Here is a 20,188-nt window from a genome sequence, read left to right as displayed (position 1 = left end):
CGTGGACACCGAGGGAAGAGGCAGCAGCTGTGGATGGGAAAGCATGCTGGTCCTCGCAGTCCCTCGGTGTTAGTACTTCGAAGGTGTTCAGCCCCTTAAACGGTGCCCGTGGAGAAGGGGCCGTAAGTAGTCACAAGCGACATCCCTCCGTAATCCTCACAAATCAGGCACAGTAATTGATGGCAGGGAAACAGGCCAAGCAAAGTCTGAGGGGCACTATCTTGACTGGAGGTGGTAGCCTGGCAATAGGACGATAATTGCTCCTATTTGATGCGTCCAGTTTAGACTTTTTTTAATCAGCAGCCTTCCATAGAGCAGACAAAATACCAGAGGTGAACATATTATTAAAACCTGCAGGGGGACAAGGGTCTAAAAGGGGTCCAGAATTAATTTCCTTAATATATTATTCCACTAAATCACTAGAAACCTGTGAAAAACTGTAAAGAATATTTTTTCCATTATCAATGCTCGGAAAATTCCTCGGCTGGGTCGTGTGTGAGGGTGGCATCAAAGGAGTCATAGATATCATTAATCTTATTCCTGAAGGCGTTAGAAATGTCATCAAAGAAGCGTGGATTTCTCATTGTGGATTTTTTATTTGGCAGGGAGGTGAGTTTCTCTACCACCTCAGAGAGTTCTTTTGTTGAATTCTTAGCTCTCTCAATCTACCTGGTAAAAAAGGTCCCTTTTTCAGTAATCAGCATGGTTTTGTATTGAACCAATGCAGACTTATGAATGCTATTGTCTAATTTATCATATTTTGCTCTTCAACATCTTTCTAGTCTACAGCATTTTTGTTTTTCCTGTCGCAAAGCCTCTGTAAATCAGGGAGCCAAGGGTAATTTGCGGTTACCTACATTTTTACAGATGGGTACCGCTGCCCTAAAAGCTTTGTTTGGCCAGTCTGTAAATTTGTTGGCAGCCAAATCTGTATGTGTACTTAAAGTTGGCCGAGTCATATCCACTTGAGACTGTAGCATGGCCTTATCAATCTTGTTCCAGGCTTTATAAGCAATTTGGTGTGTTCTAGCAGTCCCCACGACAGGTACTTTTGGGACTGTATACTCAGATAAGATTATAGAACGATCTGACTAAGTGAGAGGGTAGATATATTTTACTGTCAGGCATGGTACAGAGGTAAATATGCCATCAAGTGCATGTCCTGCCTCATGAGTAGGCTTGTGCACCATCTGTGATAATCCTAGAGCCCCAAAAGTATCTAACAGAGTGACTATCTTTTTCAGCCATATCCTCTAGATATACATTAATATCATGTAGAAATCAAAGAGAACTAGCTATAGGTTAGAAGTGCAAAGTGTGTGTTTCAGAATCAAGAAAAAACATTTGTTTTTTATGAAGGCCCTCACCCACCAACCCTGTAGGTTGCATGCTTCATCCTCAGGCCCCACCCGGGCCCTGAGCGTGCCTCGGGTGTGCTGCGACGTCTGCTTACAGCGTAGAAGATTTTATTAAGTGAGTGTGTGGTGATGGTGTTAAGAGTGTCAGTTTAAAAACCGTCCTTAAGATCCAAGGGCCCACAGTGGTAATTTATGGATGGGCCCTTGGCAGTATTAAAAGCAAGGCAGCGGAGGTGTGTGGAAGTAGTTATGGGCTCCCACATCCTGTGTGGTCAGTATGATCAACATGTTTCTGCCAGGCCTTTTATTTCCACTAGTTTCGGAGTCCTGGAGCAGGCAAAGTAGGTGTAAGCTGCGGACCACGAGCTGTGACGAATGTGTGACTAAAGCCAGACCCCGTCCGAGGACTCATGATGTCTCTCTCTAAAAATATAAGTGTACGAAACCAGAAGAAATCCACCTCTTTCATATATCGTACCTTAGTGAGTGTGTCACTTAGCTGGTTTAACATATTTTGTACACCACATTTTCAATTCACACTTCACATAAGGGCCTGAAGAAGGCCAGTAGTAATGAAAGGCCTGGCTGAAACATGTCACCACACTGGATGTGGGAGCCAATAAGCTACCTCCACACACATCCGCTGCCTTGCTTTTAACACTGCCAAGGGCCCATCATTAAAATTACCACTGTGGGCACTGGGACCCTTAGGACAGTTTTTAAACTCTACTCTTCACACCATCACCACACTCACTTAACAAAATCCGCTTCCCTGTAAGTAGACGTCGCAGCACACCAGAGACACACACAGTTCCCTGGAAGGGGCCCGATGATGAGGCATGCCACCAACTAGGTTGGTGGGAGAGGGCCTTCATAAAAAACAATTGTTTTTACTGGGTTCTGAAACACACACTTTGAACTTCTAACCTATAGCTAATTCTCTTTGATTTCTATATAGCAAGGGAAAGTGAACTAGTCTATCCTTCATTCCTCTCTCTTATTGATACTTATTATTACATGATAATAACCCAGGATTGCAAACTCGTTTGTAGAAAAAAGGGTTCAAGAAGGGAGTCTAAGTTACCAACAAAGCTATCAATAGAGCTTGGGGGACGATATAAAAGTATGCCCCTAAAGGTTTATTTCTAATTGAATTCTAGAGCGTAAAGAAGCACTTCACAGTCGGGGTGGGAGCGGAGGATTAAGTAGCTCCAAAATGCTCACAATGTATTACAGCCAGCCAGCCTCCCGCCTTGATGGGTCTGTCCGCTCTAAAAGATAAAAATCCGTTGGGAGCAGCTATCACGAAATCTGGGTCCGAAGCGGCATCGGCCCATGTTTCCATGTGGAAAAACACATCCAAGTAGTATTGAGATATGAGATCCGCTATTTCATATTTATGTTTAGCAAGCGATCACATTGTACCTCTGCTGGAACTCGGGTTTCTAAAGACTTCACATTAGGCTTTATACCCGAGGTTTGACATACCTGGACCATCTGTTGTACCAGGAGGGAATATCCACACGCACATTTCTGACTCTCTTGTAGAAGATCATTGCCCAGAGTGAAGGAGCAGCCAGAGCTCGAGTTTGTATGGGTGAGGTCTAGAAGTTCCATACCTGTATATCTTACAGTCTCTTATTTCAACAGTGGGACCAAAGAAGGCTTGAGTCTATTTACTACCTGGCCTAGACCACTCAAATTTATTAAACAACAACAGGATGGCCAAATAGATTAGTACAATGTATTATCACCCCACCTAGCCAATAATCCTAAGCAGGCAAACTTTTCATTTAGTAATTTTTACTTATTTCATAATTTTGCAAAAAATCATTTCAATATATCCAGACATAAAGCGTACGCAAATGGCGACATTCACATATAACACCATAGTACATATAAACATTTCACAAACCGTGTAAATGAAAAACATTCATATAAACACCATATACAAACAAGGGAAAAGAAAAGATGCTTCTAGTCATTTCGTTCATGGGGCACCAGTCCTAATAACAAACACAGACAAGCAGCGATCACTCCTTTCTGCAGGCCTCCTTGTTTGGCTATGCTGGAACCTCTTAGTTTCAAGGGGCTAATAACAGGGGGACTATATCCTAAATTATAATCCTGTAACACCCTTTATAGAATCCTGTTCCAGCACAGGGTCAACGTGTTTCGAACCAGAGCTTTGTCTGGGGGTTCTCCTCAGGACATGGACTGGAAAATAATTTTTAAAACGCTTACTCTGGCGCACAAAGCCTTGCACGCCTCCGGAGCAAAATACCTGCAGAAGAGGCTGGCCTTTTATCTGCCTGCTAGGCCGCTCAGGTCTGAAGCCCTGTCTCTTGCGGCGGTTCCTCGTGTGAAGAGAGCCCGCATCGGAGGCCGCTCTTTTAAATTACTAGCACCTCAGTTATGGAATAAACTTCCTGTGTCCCTGCGCAGCATTCCTAATTTGTTGGCCTTTCGGAAAGGGCTTAAAACCTGGCTCTTTTCCTCTTAGTTTCGGCCCCTTTTAGGTTTCTCTTATTTCTGTCTCTTATTTTCCCTGTTGTGTTATGAGATTAGTGCGCAATCTAAAGCGTCGGGACACTCTTCTGAGTAGCCGTACGCTATACAAAACCCCTGCATAACATAACATAACAAAATGGCCTTCACTGTAATTCTTTGGGTCTTCCCGGGCAGCTGTATGTTGTTTGTAGGGAAGCATTGACACTCTTGCGGTAGTTTATTGGATTGTAGCGCGATGAGCTGTGGCTTATGGGCAGCACGATCCTTCGGGCCTGCTGATGTAGTGAATCCGTTTGTGTGCACTCTTCGTTGTATTTCATGCAGCAGTAAATTTTCTTTCACTGCGTGTGTCTGGATATGTAAAACTCCTCTGTTTGTTCGTTCTCCTTCAATCGCCTACCAGCTAGCAACTTCCGCGGTAGACGTCAGCTCGCAGGAGAGAACGAACGAACGAACGGAGGACTTTTACAAATTCAGACACACGCAGTAAAAATTCACTGCTGCATGAAATACAACCAAGAGTGCACACAAACGGATTCACTACATCAGGAGGTCCGAGGGAGCGTGCTGCCCATAAGCCACAGCTCATCGCGCTTCAATCCAATAAACTACCGCGAGAGTGTCATTGCTTCCCTACAAACAACATACAGCTGCCCCAGGAAGACCCAAAGAATTACAGTGAAGGCCATTTTCCAGTCCATGTCCTGAGGAGAACCCCCAAACAAAGCACGGGTTTGAAGCGCGTTGACCCTGTACTGGAACAGGATTTATAATGGGTGTTTCAAGATTATAATTTAGGATATAGTCCCCCTGTTATTAGCCCCTTGAAACTAAGAGGTTCCAGCATAGCCAAACTAGCAGGCCTGCAGAAAGGAGTGATCGGCCGCTTGTCTGTGTTTATGTTATTAGGACTGGTGCCCCATGAACTAAATGACTAGAGGCATCTTTTCTTTTCCCTTGTTTGTATATGGTGTTTATATGAATGTTTTTCATTTACACGGTTTGTGAAATGTTTATATGTACTATGGTGTTATATGTGAATGTCGCTATTTGAGTACGCTTTATGTCTGGATATATTGAAATGTTTTTTGCAAAATTATGAAATAAGTAAAAATTACTAAATGAAAAGTTTGCCTGCTTAGGATTATTGGCTAGGGGGGGAGGGTGATAATACACTGTACTAATCTATCTGGCCATCTTATTTCAAAAGGCCAGGGTTTCAGGCCTTAGGCTCGGTCCAGCTTGCCTTTGGCACACCAGTTGGCGCACATCCTTTTTCCTAAGACTGGGATTCACTAGCCTTTTAAGTTAGCACGATGTGAAGCAGGCTCCTTTTTGGTCAAAGCGCCAGGATACCCGTCGGGTGACAGTCACGCGCTATAAAGTGTACCAATACATCCGCATCATCCTGACTTAAATAGTGTGGTGGTGGTGGTAAGAAAGCCAATCAACATCAGTCATCAAGGTGAGAGATCGTGCCAGCACGGTAGTAGACGTGGAGAATGGAGAACACATATGGCACAACAAATGTGTGGCATTAGTTGTGCAGAGCTCAGTTCTAAAAAAATGTTTTAACAATTACTCAGATTCAACACATAGTGGCAATGTACATAAGTAATGTGAATAGGTGAGTCTGGACAGAGAAGTAACTACAAAGTAATCTTCAATTTCTGATATCCATGCAGTGCCCCCTCGATATAGAAAGAAATAAAATATTTTAAAATGTACCTTTTCTTTCAGGGTATTAACTTTATCTGTTAGATCGTTGTTGGTTGCTTTAACTTCTCCACATTCCACCTCACAGGAATGTAACTTTTTCTTTGCATCTTCCAGCTAGGAACAATAAAACACATGGTTTTGAGTTTTTTGTGTTTATACAATTAGTTTAGAAAGTATATTGATTAACATCATTCAAGGAATTTGAGGACCACCAAATCTATCCAGCGTATCTACAGTAACAACACAGCTTCAGATAGTGCCCTGTTTCGCCTTTTGCTATCACATTACTCTCAATTGCATGTACTTGTACTCCCATTCTCTTTTTTACTACTCAATCTTATCTTCCCCCACAACTCATTATTACAATTGCTCACATTACTCCCACCCCTCATCCCCAAATCCATAAAACGTATGACATTTCTTTACAAGAAGTACTTCTGCACAGTAATAATTTCAAATCCTCTAATAACCTTACACTGGTGGAGTTTTACATCCGTTACATCTCCTCTGATGACCACCAATCTAGACTATTCACATTTATTTACTTGCAACTTTCTGCCGTAAACTACAGTGCACTGATCTAGGTAACTAATGAACTATCAGCAGCAAGCACTTCCTGCATCATGACGTTATCACTGTTGTTGACCAATCTACACATCTAAAGGCCGCAGATGCCGATCCACAGAATGCCAAGAGTAGTAGTAGCAACATCACACACCCATAGACCAAAGTAAGTGACATCGTATGCCCTTTATAACATCACAGATATATGCAATGGCATTAAAGGTTGCTCAACAATCCTGCAACAACCTAGTCACATGAATAATACAGTTTAGACTTGCCCTGTACAAGGGTAGTTTGACATCTGCTTGAAATTGGAAAATACCACTCACAAGAACAAAGCAGAGCAGATTACCTGGTAAGAAGCTTTTCCAAACTGGGTGAGATGGTTTTCAACAGGTGTACTAGCTTTGCATCTGCTGCCTAAAACTCCCAGATAGTCCATCCACTTACCGTAGCGGTCTTTTTATACCCAGCAAGCTGGCAAGCAAGTTTTGTTTGCTTTGGAGGACCTAGGCATAGAGGTGCTAGTGGATATTGCTGCTGGATTAGTGCGGGGATCTCATCTCCTAAGGGGTCGGCAACTTGTCTGTGGTGCAGGCCGGGCTGGTCCAGTCAGCCAGCACACTATAGGACAAGTAGGGTTAAGGGGGCACTTCTAAGATACCCTGTGGGTGTATGCATTAATAAATCATTCACTGGAATCAGTATGGGTTTATTAATATGTTTGGTACCAAACATCCTATGTTTCAGTGAACCTATTAAGTAGCTGGAGAACTTGTTTGACCAGTGCGCAGTGTATACATACCCAGGATGGCTTCCTTGTTCACTTGTAATATCTATTAATGGAACTAGATATTACAGGGGAATATCTGCTCATGCAGATATGTCCTCAAATGCAATATAGTGCACCTTGCCATAGGGCTGTAAGGCCTGCTGTAGGGGTGGGTAGTGTTAGGGAACATGGCAAACAGGTGTATGCCATTTGGTGGTTTCCCTTTTTAGAGTACCTTGTCACGCAGCCTGCAGTGGCAGTCTGCATGAGTTTGGTGCTGGGTCCCGTTGAGTGGCAAAAGACATACTGCAGCTCTTAGGAACCCTCTGTTAGTATCTATGCCCTAGGTACCAGGAGTACTACTTTCTAGGTGGGACTTACAAAGGTGGGAAAGGCCTGGCCAATTGGGGATAAATCAACCAGTTATTTTACTTTGGGGATAGAACACTGGCACTAGGGACCTGGTAAGCAGGAACCTAGTGCTCTCCAGTTAAAGTTGCACCAAATACCAGGCAAAATGTGGGGGAAGGGGGCTACTGCAACAAAAACCTAGTTTCCTACAGTGTTCAGTATATGAACAAAGGTACAGAGTAGTGGTTTGAGGGTTAAATCAAAATGGACTCCGCAGTTATTAACAGGAAGTACTATTGACGCCTTTTACAGATCTTTCAACTATGATCTGGATAAGATTATTGACAGATACTTTAAAATTAGACTTGATAACCTAACGGTGGAGAGAGGTTGGCTTTGAAGGAACTTAGAACCAATCAGGACATTACTATTTGCATGGCAGATAAAGGGGGTAACAACGTTGTGATGAATACAACAGTTTACAAGGATGAGGTTTTCTCTCAACTTAATAATGAGTTGTATTATGAACGACTATCTGGGAACCCCTTAGGGGGATTGACAGTTAAAATCAACAGACAACTCAAATATTGGTATGACCAAACTCTATTAGATTATGATGAGTATAACTATTTACTGTTGGTTTCTCCTAGCTCCCCTTGCATGTATACTTTACCAAAAGTTCATAAAGATAGAGCAAGACCACCGAGGAGACCGATAATTTCGGGTATAGGAGGACCGACCGAGAAGCTCTTCCAGTATGTTGATACCTTTTTGAGACCCTATGTACACAATCTTCCTTAATTTATACAGGATACAAAGCATGTACTGAACATCATGAGTGATATAATCTGGGAACCGGGGATGATTATGGTGACCTTAGATGTGGTATCACTGTATACTAATATTCACTATCATTTAGGTATACAAGCAATTGAGACTTTTCTGAATAGAAGACCAGCTGAGTATTATGACCACATGTTGATGATTTTACAAAGGACAGATATAGCATTGAAAAACAATGTTTTTTTGTTTGACAATAAGTGGTACAGGCAGCGCCTTGGAACAGCAATGGGATCCAGATTTGCTCTGTCTTTTGCCAACCTCTTTATGGGGTGGTTTGAGGCAGAGTGGATCTGGGGTTACAGGGGGCGTAAATGGATAGAACACATTCACAACTGGGGTCGATTTATAGACTGCCTGTTAATTTGGACCGGGTCTCGATGAATTGACAAACTTTTTTATTTATTTGAATGACAATGATTTGAAATTACGTTTCACTACGCATTATGATCTACAAAGCATCACCTTTTTGGCTGAGGAGCTTTTTGTTAAGGACAACAAACTATGTAGCAAAATGTACAGGAAGACCACTAGCTGCAATGCTGTGCTAAACGCCAGGAGCTGTCATCCAAAGAGTCAGATAAATGCGATACCGTATGGAGAAATGGTTCGGGGCAGAAGGAACTGTACGAATGAGAGTGACTTTAGGTCAAATTTGGAAGATATGTCCCAGAGATTTATGGCGAGAGGCTATATTGAGAATGTGATTTGTTAGGCAAGGAAACAAAATCAGAACCTTAAAAGGGTACAGACTCTGGAGACTAAGAAACCGAGTACTGAATGTAAGGAGAGGGACAAAGTACGTTTGATTACTCATTTTAGTACAGAAAGTCTTAATAAACACTGGAATTTCCTTAAGGTGGATAAAGATATATTCAGAAGAGGAATGACATTGGCTAATACTTTAAGACTCAGTAATTCGGAAAAACTACAACAAACGACATGGTTGGATAATCAATTGAAAGGCTTTTATAAATGCGGCAGATGTAGTACCTGTAGATGGGCTAATAATAAGGTTACAACCTTTTCCTACAATAACACAGGGACTCATACGGTTACCATGTTCATTAATTGTGACATTACCTAGGTAATTTATGTGATAGTTTGTTCGTGTAAAATGATATATGTGAGTAGCACGATTAGAAGACTACGAGATAGGATGATGGAACACTTTAGAGCGTGGAAGAATTGTGACACACGGTACCCAATTGCTGCCCATGCTATACGTAATTTTCAAAGCAGAGATAAGCATGTATTTAGTTTTCATGGCATAGACCATGTTAAGCAGGATATACGTGGGGGCAACAGACAACTAAAACTGAAACGGAGAGAGGTGCTTTGGATGATGAAACTCAAAGCAGTTGAACTGGATATGAACATTGATAATGAATTCCAATATTTCTTAGGGCAAGAGTAATTGAGTATCTATGAGGTACTATATAGTATATGCATTGTCTGAGAATGTTACTTAATTAATATATTTGTTGGGGGCATATGATGTATAGGTCAATAGCTGTGGAATGAGTGATGACCCCCCTTTGTGTTTTTGGAATATTTCCGTTTTGAACAGGTTATGCAAGATGAAGTGATGACCACCTTTTGTGTTTTTGTAATAATATTGCTGTTGTGAACATCTCCAATTATGTACAAATATGGAGGGATGAGAATGCTCTCCTTATAAATCTGATTGTACCTTGACTAGGGCAATCCTAGAGAACCATTTGTTTAACACTAGGATATTACGGACACGTATTTGCAATTTATTGTTGAAAAATGTGCATAAGTGTACTGGGATTTAAGGTACAACTACATATATGTGTTCCTGCACTTCTCTTGATTTCTCTTTTCTCTTTTTATCTTCCGCAGCTTTTCCTCTAACAGCTTAGTATACATACCAGTCAATAGAAAACAACTCTGGATATTTCTGTCTTGGATTGTGAGGTATTACTATTAGTCTATATATTGGCATAGTGGAACTACACCACATAATTGGTCGCAGCTACGATACAGCTTGTTCTTTACATAATACGGTTGTACAAACAAGATTACTATTTTTGAATGCAACTGAGAAAGCGTGCAACTGTATTTTCTTCTCTTTTACATAGGCTCAATTGCACTGTAGATTTGAGTTTTCGTTTGGTACAGTTTCTGTTGTTACGATTGGTATATACACAAACGTGGATGGTTTTTATTTTATTTTATTTATTTTAAAAGTTTTATATAGCGCTGGCTAGACCCGGAGGTATCAGAGCGCTTAACATGAGCATCAGATCATAGTTACAGGTTACATCGTTACAAAGGTTACACAGTTCTTAGAGCATGGCAACACAGTTACTTGTAAGGTCGAGATAAACAATAAGCACACATACGTGAGGGGAAAAGAAGACAAGATGAGAGATTCAAGGGGGGGTTGGAGTAGGGGAAGTAGACAGATAATGAAGGTGGGAAAGAGGAGGGGAGGGGAGGGTGAGAGACACAGCATGGGGAGAAGAGGGGAAGGGTGACGGGGACACAAACCGGTAGACGAGTCAAGGCAATGTTCAAAGTCCAGTAAGCTGTGATCCCAGGGGAAGTCTATTGCGAGAGGCTCCCTTTACGCAGTGGACTCTCTCAGAGAGGTCTCTGAGTCCCCAAGGCCTACATACTGGATCCTACCCCAAAAAGGGGAGAGGGAGTGCTTTGGCAAGGGGTGCCTTACCATACCTCAAGTGTGAGTGGCTCCCTTGGTGCAGTGGACTCACTCAGAGGGTTCGCTGAGACTCCAGAGTATAGATATTGGATCTTTCCCCAACAAGGGGAGAAGGAGTGCTTAGTCAAAGGGCACAAAGGACAGGGGGTAGGCAGAGTAGCAGGCAAGGGGAGAGATTCAGGGGAGAGAGGATAGGAGCTAGGGAAGAGACAATAAGGAGAGACGAAAAGAAGTCTGCCTAAAGACCGACTGGGTAGGTGACGACCAAGGAGGATATATATGTGTGAATATATTGCATGACAGAGTGGTACAATGAGAAAGGAATGTGTAGGCTACCACCGGAAGATATATAAAGATGGTGGCTGCGTGTGATACCCTTTAGTTACATTATGATAGATGCTATTGATGACGAGTGAGATTTAGTCCCTGTCTTGCGAGATGACTGGGCCGGTCTCTAATACCGAAACTTATAATATTCCTTATCTACATAGCAAATAGGGTACAAGTATATTTTTAAGACCTGGGAGGAATATCGAGAGAGTATAAGTATTAATAGTGGTCGTAAGTAAGGACGCAGACGTTTAGGAACTTTAAACAATGAATACTAGGTCATTTAAAAATGGCGCCCGAGTAGAGGATGTATAAATAGATACACTAAAATGGCGCTGGAGTAGAACGCCGCTTGCGGTTGGACAACAGGACGCTGCTGTCGGGATACGCGGTGAGTCTTTAGGACAAGTTACAGTGTGTGATGATTTTTACTCAGATAACTCCATAACAGGAGAGTGTGCTGAGGATTTTTTTAAAACAGTGTTTGTTTTGTTACACTACTTACAGATCACGTACTCGTGCCGAAGACTCTGGAGCTCTCTCGGTCGAAAGGGAGGATGTATAGTTTGAATGCAGATTATAATTTGATCTGGTGAGTTCAGGTTGTACCAACTTGGGTTAATGAGCCGTGAGTTACAATTTCAGGTGATTCATGTAAATGCGGACTGTGGGTACATCTTTTATTTACAGAATAGGTGAGATATGAGTTATTAACCACGGAGAAGAGATAATCGGATTCAAACTAAGGACTGTACGACGGTGGACATTGTATAACGGTACATTTTAAGTTTGGTTAAGACACTGAGTGAGGTTTAGCATATTGAGCAATGGGATTGTTGTTTGAGTAAGAGATATTCACTGTTTTATATTGATCATAGTTTTTACGTGTTTAGACAATTATTTTGGTGAACATCTTTGAAGTAATGTTCACGTTGATATCGTATGGGTGTTGGGGCAGAGGGTCGAATAATTTTATGGAAACTGTGATATATACAGATTTCTATTTATTTATTTAGGATATTTTGGATTATAAGGAGATGGTCAGATATGGACCATTGTGGATTTGATACGGTGAATTAACCATACAACAAGTGACTAGACCGTACTTGAGGTGTGTTGCAGTTATTGCTGTTTTCTTAAGTTTAATAGTGACTGTAGATTGTCACTACTTTTGGGTGTAACTTTATTATGGACTTGGCTCTTTCCTTTCTTCTCTGGACACACTGGGTATTGGTTGCGTTGGTACTGTCTCTCTATTATATTGTGTATTATGTATTTGATAGGCATACAGTATGAGATGTCTTTTAAATTTACTGATGTAAGGTTACTTTGGATTGCAGCCCTGAAGAAGTCAGATGTGCTAGCATTGTGCACGACGAAACACGCGTTGGCTGCTTTTTTCTATGGATCTTGGAACAATAAATTCATTACTTAGAAGACCTTATGAACTGATCTTGTCTGGATACAGAATACAGATGTTTGGACTTACTGCACCAAGTGATCATTACTCTATTGGAATTTGACTAAATGTGGACACTATATCAATGATTGTATGAGTGCTCGGGGAAGACGTTTGCGTTATCTGCGTATGCGGATTACAGTGGGGTTGTATGGTAACCAGCCCCTCATCCCTTTTGAGCACCATGTGACACACAAAGCATTATACTTTTCCTGATCGTGCTGAGCACCCGTTTTACATTACTGGTTACCAATCATTAAGGAAAGGTGTTCCTGATGGTCAGATCACTCCCCCACCAAGTGAGAGGACACAGGACCATTTAGATCTGCACAGGACCAATACTCTGAGTACTGCACCCTTGCAGCAAGCCAAAACGTGAGAGTACAGTCATGAATCTAAAAACTCCAAGACAGTCCAGCAGTCCTACATTTCCACCCTCAACTGGTGAGAACAACGATAACAAGATTCTGGAAGGCGAGAAAGTCTAGGCCACCTTTCTACTCTGCACTCGAGCACCCCAGCCTGGGTACCAACGAACCAACCATGCCCCCTTGTCCCCAAGGCCCTTGTGACCCGAGAACCCTAGAGTACATAGATGTGTTCCCAAGTCTCCCATTGCAGCCTGTAACCAGGTGCCTCCTACTTTCTTCTGGAGTAGAGCGCATAGCTACCAACCCGACCAGCACTTCTGTAACATAAGGCCCAAGGGCAGTTAATTAACTGCTGGTGGTACTTTGAACCTTGGCCCTCTACAATCCTAAGTCCTGAACGAAACCTCAAGAAACAGATTGCAAACAACTGCATGCAACATATACCTTTGTAAGATAGCGAAACGTTGTTGGGTAAAGACGCATTAAGTGAACATTTTTACTTAGCTTCTAAGATCGAAATATTAACCAGCATTTGCAATGCAATAGGTCTCGCATTAGGAAAGTTTGAGCTTTTCGTATTGTAAATGACACATTTTTTATTTATGTGTTGGTTTTGAAAATAGCAAACTTAATAGCTTTGTCATTTACAATGCCAATAGTTTTAACTTTCGCAAATGTGACACCTACAGCATTTGTAATGCAATATGTGTTGTATTTACGTGGCTTAGATGTATTGATATTCCAAATAACAATGGCTTTTACATTTTTTATAATTAATACTTAAATAAAAGTTATTGTAATTTTTAATAGCAAAAGCTTATACTTTTGTAAAAAATAATTGTGAAGATTATGTTAATTGTATTTTATTGTGATGAAAATCCAAGAACAGAAGTGAAATATTAACATATTTTTGTGACATTTGTAATAAAGCTTGAAACATTGAGAGAACATATTTGTACCAGTTGTTGACTGATTGCACAGATTGATGCTGTGGTGGCGCTGAGTGATGTTGTGGTGGCGACGAGTGATGCTGTGGCATTCAGTGATGCTGTGGTAGCGCCTAGTGATGTTGTATTTCCCATGAGTGATGCTGTGGTGGTGCTGAGTGATGCTGTGGTGAAGCGATAGATAGATAGATAGATAGATAGAGTGATGGCGATAGATAGAGTGCGATAGATAGAGTGTATTTATGTTGCATTGAGTAGTGTAAGTATGAGGTGTGTAATTATATGGCACTGAGTGGTAATATGTGGAGTCTATTTACGTTGCATTGAGAAGAGTAATTATATGGCGTGTAATTATGTGGCACCGAGAGGTAATATGGGGAGTGTATGTTGTATTTAGTAGAGTAATTATGTGGCACTGAGTGGTATTTGGAGTGTTTGTTGCATTGAGTGCAGTGTAATTAGGTAGCATAATTATATGGCACTGAGTGATATTGTTTGGAGTGTATGTTGCATTGAGTGCAGAGTAATTATGTAGCATATTATGTGGCACTGAGTGGTATTGTGTGGAGTGTGTGTTGCATTCAGTAGAGTGTACTTATGTGGCACTGAGTGGGATTTGGAGTGAGTGTTGCATTGACTGCAGTGTAATTATGTGGTGTGTAATTGTGTGGCACTCAGTGGTATTTGGAGTGTATGTTGCATGGAGTGCAGTGTAAATATGTGGTGTGTAATTATGTGGCACTCAGTGGTATTTGGAGTGTATGTTGCATTGAGTGCAGTGTAATTATGTGGTGTGTAATTATGTGGCATTGAGTGGTATTTGGAGTGTATGCTGCATTGAGTGCAGTGTAATTATGCGGCGTGTTTGTGGCACAGAGTTATTTGGAGTGTATGTTGCATTGAGTGCAGTGTAATTATGTAGCATGTAATTATGTGGCACTGAGTGGTATTGTGTGGAGAGTATGTTGTATTCAGTAGAGTGTAATTGTGTGGCGTGTAATTTTGTGGCACTGAGTCGTATTGTTTGGAGTGTATGTTGCATTGAGTGCAGTGTAATTATGTAGCATATAATTATGTGGCACTGAGTGGTATTGTGTGAAGTGTGTGTTGCATTCAGTAAAGTAATTATGTGGTGTGTAATTATGTGGTACTGAGCGGTATTTGTAGTGTATGTTGCATTGAGTGCAGTGTAATTATGTTGCATATAACTGTGGCACTGAGTGGTATTTGGAGTATATGTTGCATAGAGAGCTGTGTAATTATGTGGCAGCGCAGTGTGTGTGTGAGGCAGCGCAGTGTGTGTGTGAGGCAGCGCAGTGTGTGTGTGAGGCAGTGCAGTGTGTGTGAGGCAGTGCAGTGTGTGTGTGTGAGGCAGTGTGTGTGTGTGAGGCAGTGTGTGTGTGTGTGTGTGTGTGTGAGGCAGTGCAGTGTGTGTGAGGCAGTGCAGTGTGTGTGAGGCAGTGCAGTGTGTGTGAGGCAGCGCAGTGTGTGTGAGGCAGTGCAGTGTGTGTGTGTGTGTGTGTGTGTGTGTGTGTGAGGCAGCGCAGTGTGTGTGTGTGAGGCAGCGCAGTGTGTGTGTGAGGCAGCGCAGTGTGTGAGGCAGCGCAGTGTGTGTGTGAGGCAGCGCAGTGTGTGTGTGAGGCAGCGCAGTGTGTGTGTGAGGCAGCGCAGTGTGTGTGTGAGGCAGCGCAGTGTGTGTGTGAGGCAGCACAGTGTGTGTGTGAGGCAGCACAGTGTGTGTGTGAGGTAGCGCAGTAAGTCTGAGGCAGCGCAGTGTGTGTGAGGCAGCGCAGTATGTGTGAGGCAGCGCAGTGTGTGTGAGGCAGCGCAGTGTGTGTGAGGCAGCGCAGTGTGTGTGAGGCAGCGCAGTGTGTGTGAGGCAGCGCAGTGTGTGTGAGGCAGCGCAGTGTGTGTGAGGCAGCGCAGTGTGTGTGAGGCAGCGCAGTGTGTGTGAGGCAGCGCAGTGTGTGTGAGGCAGCGCAGTGTGTGTGAGGCAGCGCAGTGTGTGTGAGGCAGCGCAGTGTGTGTGAGGCAGCGCAGTGTGTGTGAGGCAGCGCAGTGTGAGGCAGTGCAGTGTGTGTGTGTGAGGCAGTGTGTGTGTGTGTGTGAGGCAGCGCAGTGTGTGTGAGGCAGCGCAGTGTGTGAGGCAGTGCAGTGTGTGTGTGTGAGGCAGCGCAGTGTGTGTGTGAGGCAGCGCAGTGTGTGTGTGAGGCAGCGCAGTGTGTGAGGCAGCGCAGTGTGTGTGTGAGGCAGCGCAGTGTGTGTGTGAGGCAGCGCAGTGTGTGTGTGAGGCAGCGCAGTGTGTGTGTGTGAGGCAGCGCAGTGTGTGTGTGAGGCAGCGCAATGTGTGTGTGAGGCAGCACAGTGTGTGTGTGAGGCAGCACAGTGTGTGTGTGAGGCAGCGCAGTGTGTGAGGTAGCGCAGTGAGTCTGAGGCAGCGCAGTGAGTCTGAGGCAGGGCAGTATGTGTGAGGCAGCGCAGTGTGTGTGAGGCAGCGCAGTGTGTGTGAGGCAGCGCAGTGTGTGTGAGGCAGCGCAGTGTGTGTGAGGCAGCGCAGTGTGTGTGAGGCAGCGCAGTGTGTGTGAGGCAGCGCAGTGTGTGTGAGGCAGCGCAGTGTGTGTGAGGCAGTGCAGTGTGTAGCAGGGCAGTGTGTGTGTGTCTCAGTGCAGTGTGTGTGTAACTGCGCAGTGTGTGTGATAGGAGATCTCATTAAGAACTGCCTGGGTGCGGTGTTTGGCTGGTTTCATCTAAACCAGCTGAAATGCAACTCAGACAAATCAGAGGTCCTCTTCTTTGGGTGCCCACCAGACCCTTGTTGGAAGTCCTGGTGGCCGGCGGCTATGCACCCTCCCTCTGCCGATACTGGGATGGCTAAGAATCTCGGAGTTAAGATGGACCCTGGTCTGACCCTCAAACCTCAGATTCTGGGCCTGGTGGGACAATGCTTCAGGATACTAAAAATGCTCAAGAAATTTCTCCCTCTCCTATCCATTGCCCACAGGAAAAGTACGGTGCAAGCCTTCGTAGGATCCAGGCTCGATTATGCTAACGTGCTCTACCTCGGCCTCCCTGAGTATCTCCTATCGCGTTTGCAGGTGGTGCAGAACTCGGCTGCTCGAGCAATCTTTGGCCTTGGCCGGAGGTCTCACGCTGCGGGTTTGTTGAAATCCCTTCATTGGCTACCGATACGGAAACGCATTGAGTTTAAGACACTGACATTGGCATTTAGGGTACTCCATGGCTCAGGTGCTGGCTACCTAAGGAAGAGGATGGAATTTCACTGTCCGCCTAGGGCGTTACGTTCTGCGTCTCTGTCCCTGGCCACTGTCCCGACAGTTAGACACGCTCGCACCAGGGGTCACTCTTTTAAATATCTTGCACCCCGGGCCTGGAATGCACTGCCACTGTCATTAAGAAGAAGCGAGAATCTATTGTCTTTTAGGAAAGCGCTTAAAACGTGGCTTTTCTGCAAATAATAATCCTCTATTGTCATGGTCGTGTTGTGTTGGGTCTGATAGCGCCGGGACACTCGGTTCGAGTAGCTGAGCGCTTAATAAAACTCCAAATAACATAACATAACATAGGACAGTGTGAGTGACACACAGCAGTGTGTGACTACATAGTGTGTGTGTGAGGCAGCGCAGTGTGTGAGGCAAATGCAAAATTGTGTAGTAAACCTCGAATCGCCGCGGAATCAATGCCATTGGCCCCGCCCAATGTTTACACACTATTTATGAAAGTTAATAGAAAGCAATCTTAATTTCACGCAACGTGGGCCTCTGAATATTTCAAAATTAAATTTTTAAGAGCACGTCACTTTGGAAATGTTCTTCCCAGGAGGTAACGGCAGCGGTCCCAAAATAAACAAAAACACAGTGCGGCAACATGCTGCAATCGCCTGTCATTTCCAAACCGGGCGAGCCGGGAGGGGGCCTGTTGGACAAAAGGCACATTCGCTGCAGAAATAGCATTCATCCGGTGGGAGGCGCTGTGCAGGGAGTGCCTGGCTGGTCAGGGGTGGGTGATCGAGCTGTATTAGGGTGCCCCAGGGGAGTTCTAGACACTGCTGTCCCAATCCTTTCATTCTCGCAGCGCCTCAGGCAGACAAAGGAATCCGCCTAGATCGCACGAGGCGCTCTCCTTGACCTCAACCTATGACGCGAGGCGCGGCAGCAAGCCTCCTCTGCCCCAAGATCCCACCTATACCAATAACAACGATTGCTCAAGCACCTAAATACGGGTCACAATGAAGCGCTATATCAATGGCCTTATAAAAACAAGTAGTTGACACGCATATCTCGGCAGCAGGTGCATTGCCCCCGGATCTGCCTCCGCAGCCCAGACTCACCCAGAGGAAGAAGTTGAGGGCCTCCCAGCTGTACAGGCCGCTCCCTAGAGGGAGGATGAGGAAGATGTAGCCTGGCTGCACGGCCATGGAGGCATCCGGGCGTGCAGCCGGCCCCGGGGTGCCGTCAGCATGGCGCTGGGTCGTGTGACTGTGAATGGGAGGGGAGGGGGGGGGGGGCGGTGCGAGGGAGACGCCTGCTTCTATGCAACCAATCAGCAGGGCAGAGGGTGGGTATGTGGAGGGGAGGGATGCGATGCATGTGCAGACCCTCGGCCAATAGATGCGCATCTCCATTAATAGGCAGGCAGTTTTGGATTATATTTTTACTGTTGCATCTATACAGCACACTTCATCTCCTAGCGGAGTTTCTCTTTCAATAAGGCCACGACTCATAATAACCAGCATTCGTATGCCTTCTACAGCGTTTCACAGCCTCCCCTGGGGCGGGACTTCCGCCTTCTGCGGGAAGCCCGCGCCCACAAAGTGACTGGACGAACTATGTACCTCAGATGATTATCTCCACCCTTGTAGGCCACGACCCCAATGACTCCACGGAAATGTCCTTGACCTGCTTGCCAACCATCACCCCACTAGACCCCACTAGCACCATGCACTTGATCCACTCAGGTGCCCCATTGGATTTTGCCCATACTTAATCTCCACCTAAGAACTCGACCACATCAGCATGGATCTCAATCCTATCCTTCATTGCTCTCACACAAAGCCACCATCCCAGACTCCTTGAAACATGCCACAATCTTACTACCGATAGGCAGCATAGAATATAGTAACAGACTACTAACCGGACTACCGAAGACGCGCCTAAACTCTCTCAAAACCATCTTGGGTTATGAAACCAGGCGGATCACTCACACAATAGAATTTTACAGAATTGTTCTGTTTCTTTAACCCAAGTAGTAGTTAACACTGGAGATTCGCTTGACTTATAAAACAGCTTGTATCATATACAAAGTAGAAAATTGATTGTATAAGGTTCAGTAGAAGGAAAAATTGTCTGTATGTATATGTCTATGACAAGTAACATTAAGGATGTGTAGTAAGACAACAAATTAATGTTGTGGGAATAATTTTCTTCTATCATGTATAACTAAAAGAATATGTATATCTTTGTATCATAAACATATTTATAATGGAGAGATTTGTGATACTTTTATAACAAAATGAAAATAATAAATGGAAAACAATATATACACTAGCTGATATTTGTGTTAATAATTGTTGTCAGTTAGCATGTCAATACATAAAGATTTTCTCTGCCTGCTATAATTGCAAATTAACCGTGCCCAGGTGTGTTTATTTACAAGTTATTGATTAATCCCTGTCAGGGCTTGTTTATCCTAGTTCTTTCCAAGACATCACATACAAAGTGATACACACTGAATTTTTCCCCTATCTCAAAGTGTTCAGTAAAAATTGCAAATCTAAACGTCTTGAAATCCCTTGATTAAACAAAAAAAAAAAAGTTCACTGTAAAGCAAAGCACACCTTTATCCAGGGACTCGCCCATGATCTGGAATGGCCAATTAACCCATTTTAGGTTTGCTCCCTCAACGCAAATCTTCAGAGCAAAACCTAATAAACCTATCCCTAGTATCATTCACTTGGATTATGACTGCTGATGTAGAATTACCACTGTTTCACTACTGATGTAGTGGAGCTGACCTCCAATGTATAATCCAGTCAGCTACACTACTAGCCACATTATGTCAAATTTTAATTACAATGCAGAGGTTCAAGTGAGATCCATGTCTCCATTATATACTAGCCACATCCTACTCCTATGATATTTTTTATACCTGTAATTTATTACAAATGTATATATAAGTTACTAGTGTATTATTGCTCTATTTATGTTTTGTCACGGTTGACTACAAATGTATGTCTTAAATACTCTAGAGCAGTGGTTTC

At 43.6% G+C, this 20,188-nt stretch overlaps 1 protein-coding gene across 1 annotated transcript in view; it reads right to left on the bottom strand.

The window, feature by feature from the left end:
• Nucleotides 1-20,188, bottom strand: part of LOC144826026 (uncharacterized) — a 658,919-nt gene that overhangs the window by 269,332 nt on the left and 369,399 nt on the right. The window contains exon 21 of the mRNA XM_078684302.1: nucleotides 5,598-5,702. Coding sequence (XP_078540428.1) covers nucleotides 5,598-5,702 — 105 coding nt within the window. The remainder of the gene's footprint in view (nucleotides 1-5,597; nucleotides 5,703-20,188) is intronic.

This window comes from Lissotriton helveticus, chromosome 3_2 (assembly GCF_964261635.1).
Source record: "Lissotriton helveticus chromosome 3_2, aLisHel1.1, whole genome shotgun sequence".
Taxonomy (NCBI): domain Eukaryota; kingdom Metazoa; phylum Chordata; class Amphibia; order Caudata; family Salamandridae; genus Lissotriton; species Lissotriton helveticus.
This window is presented reverse-complemented; position numbering and strand designations above follow the sequence as displayed.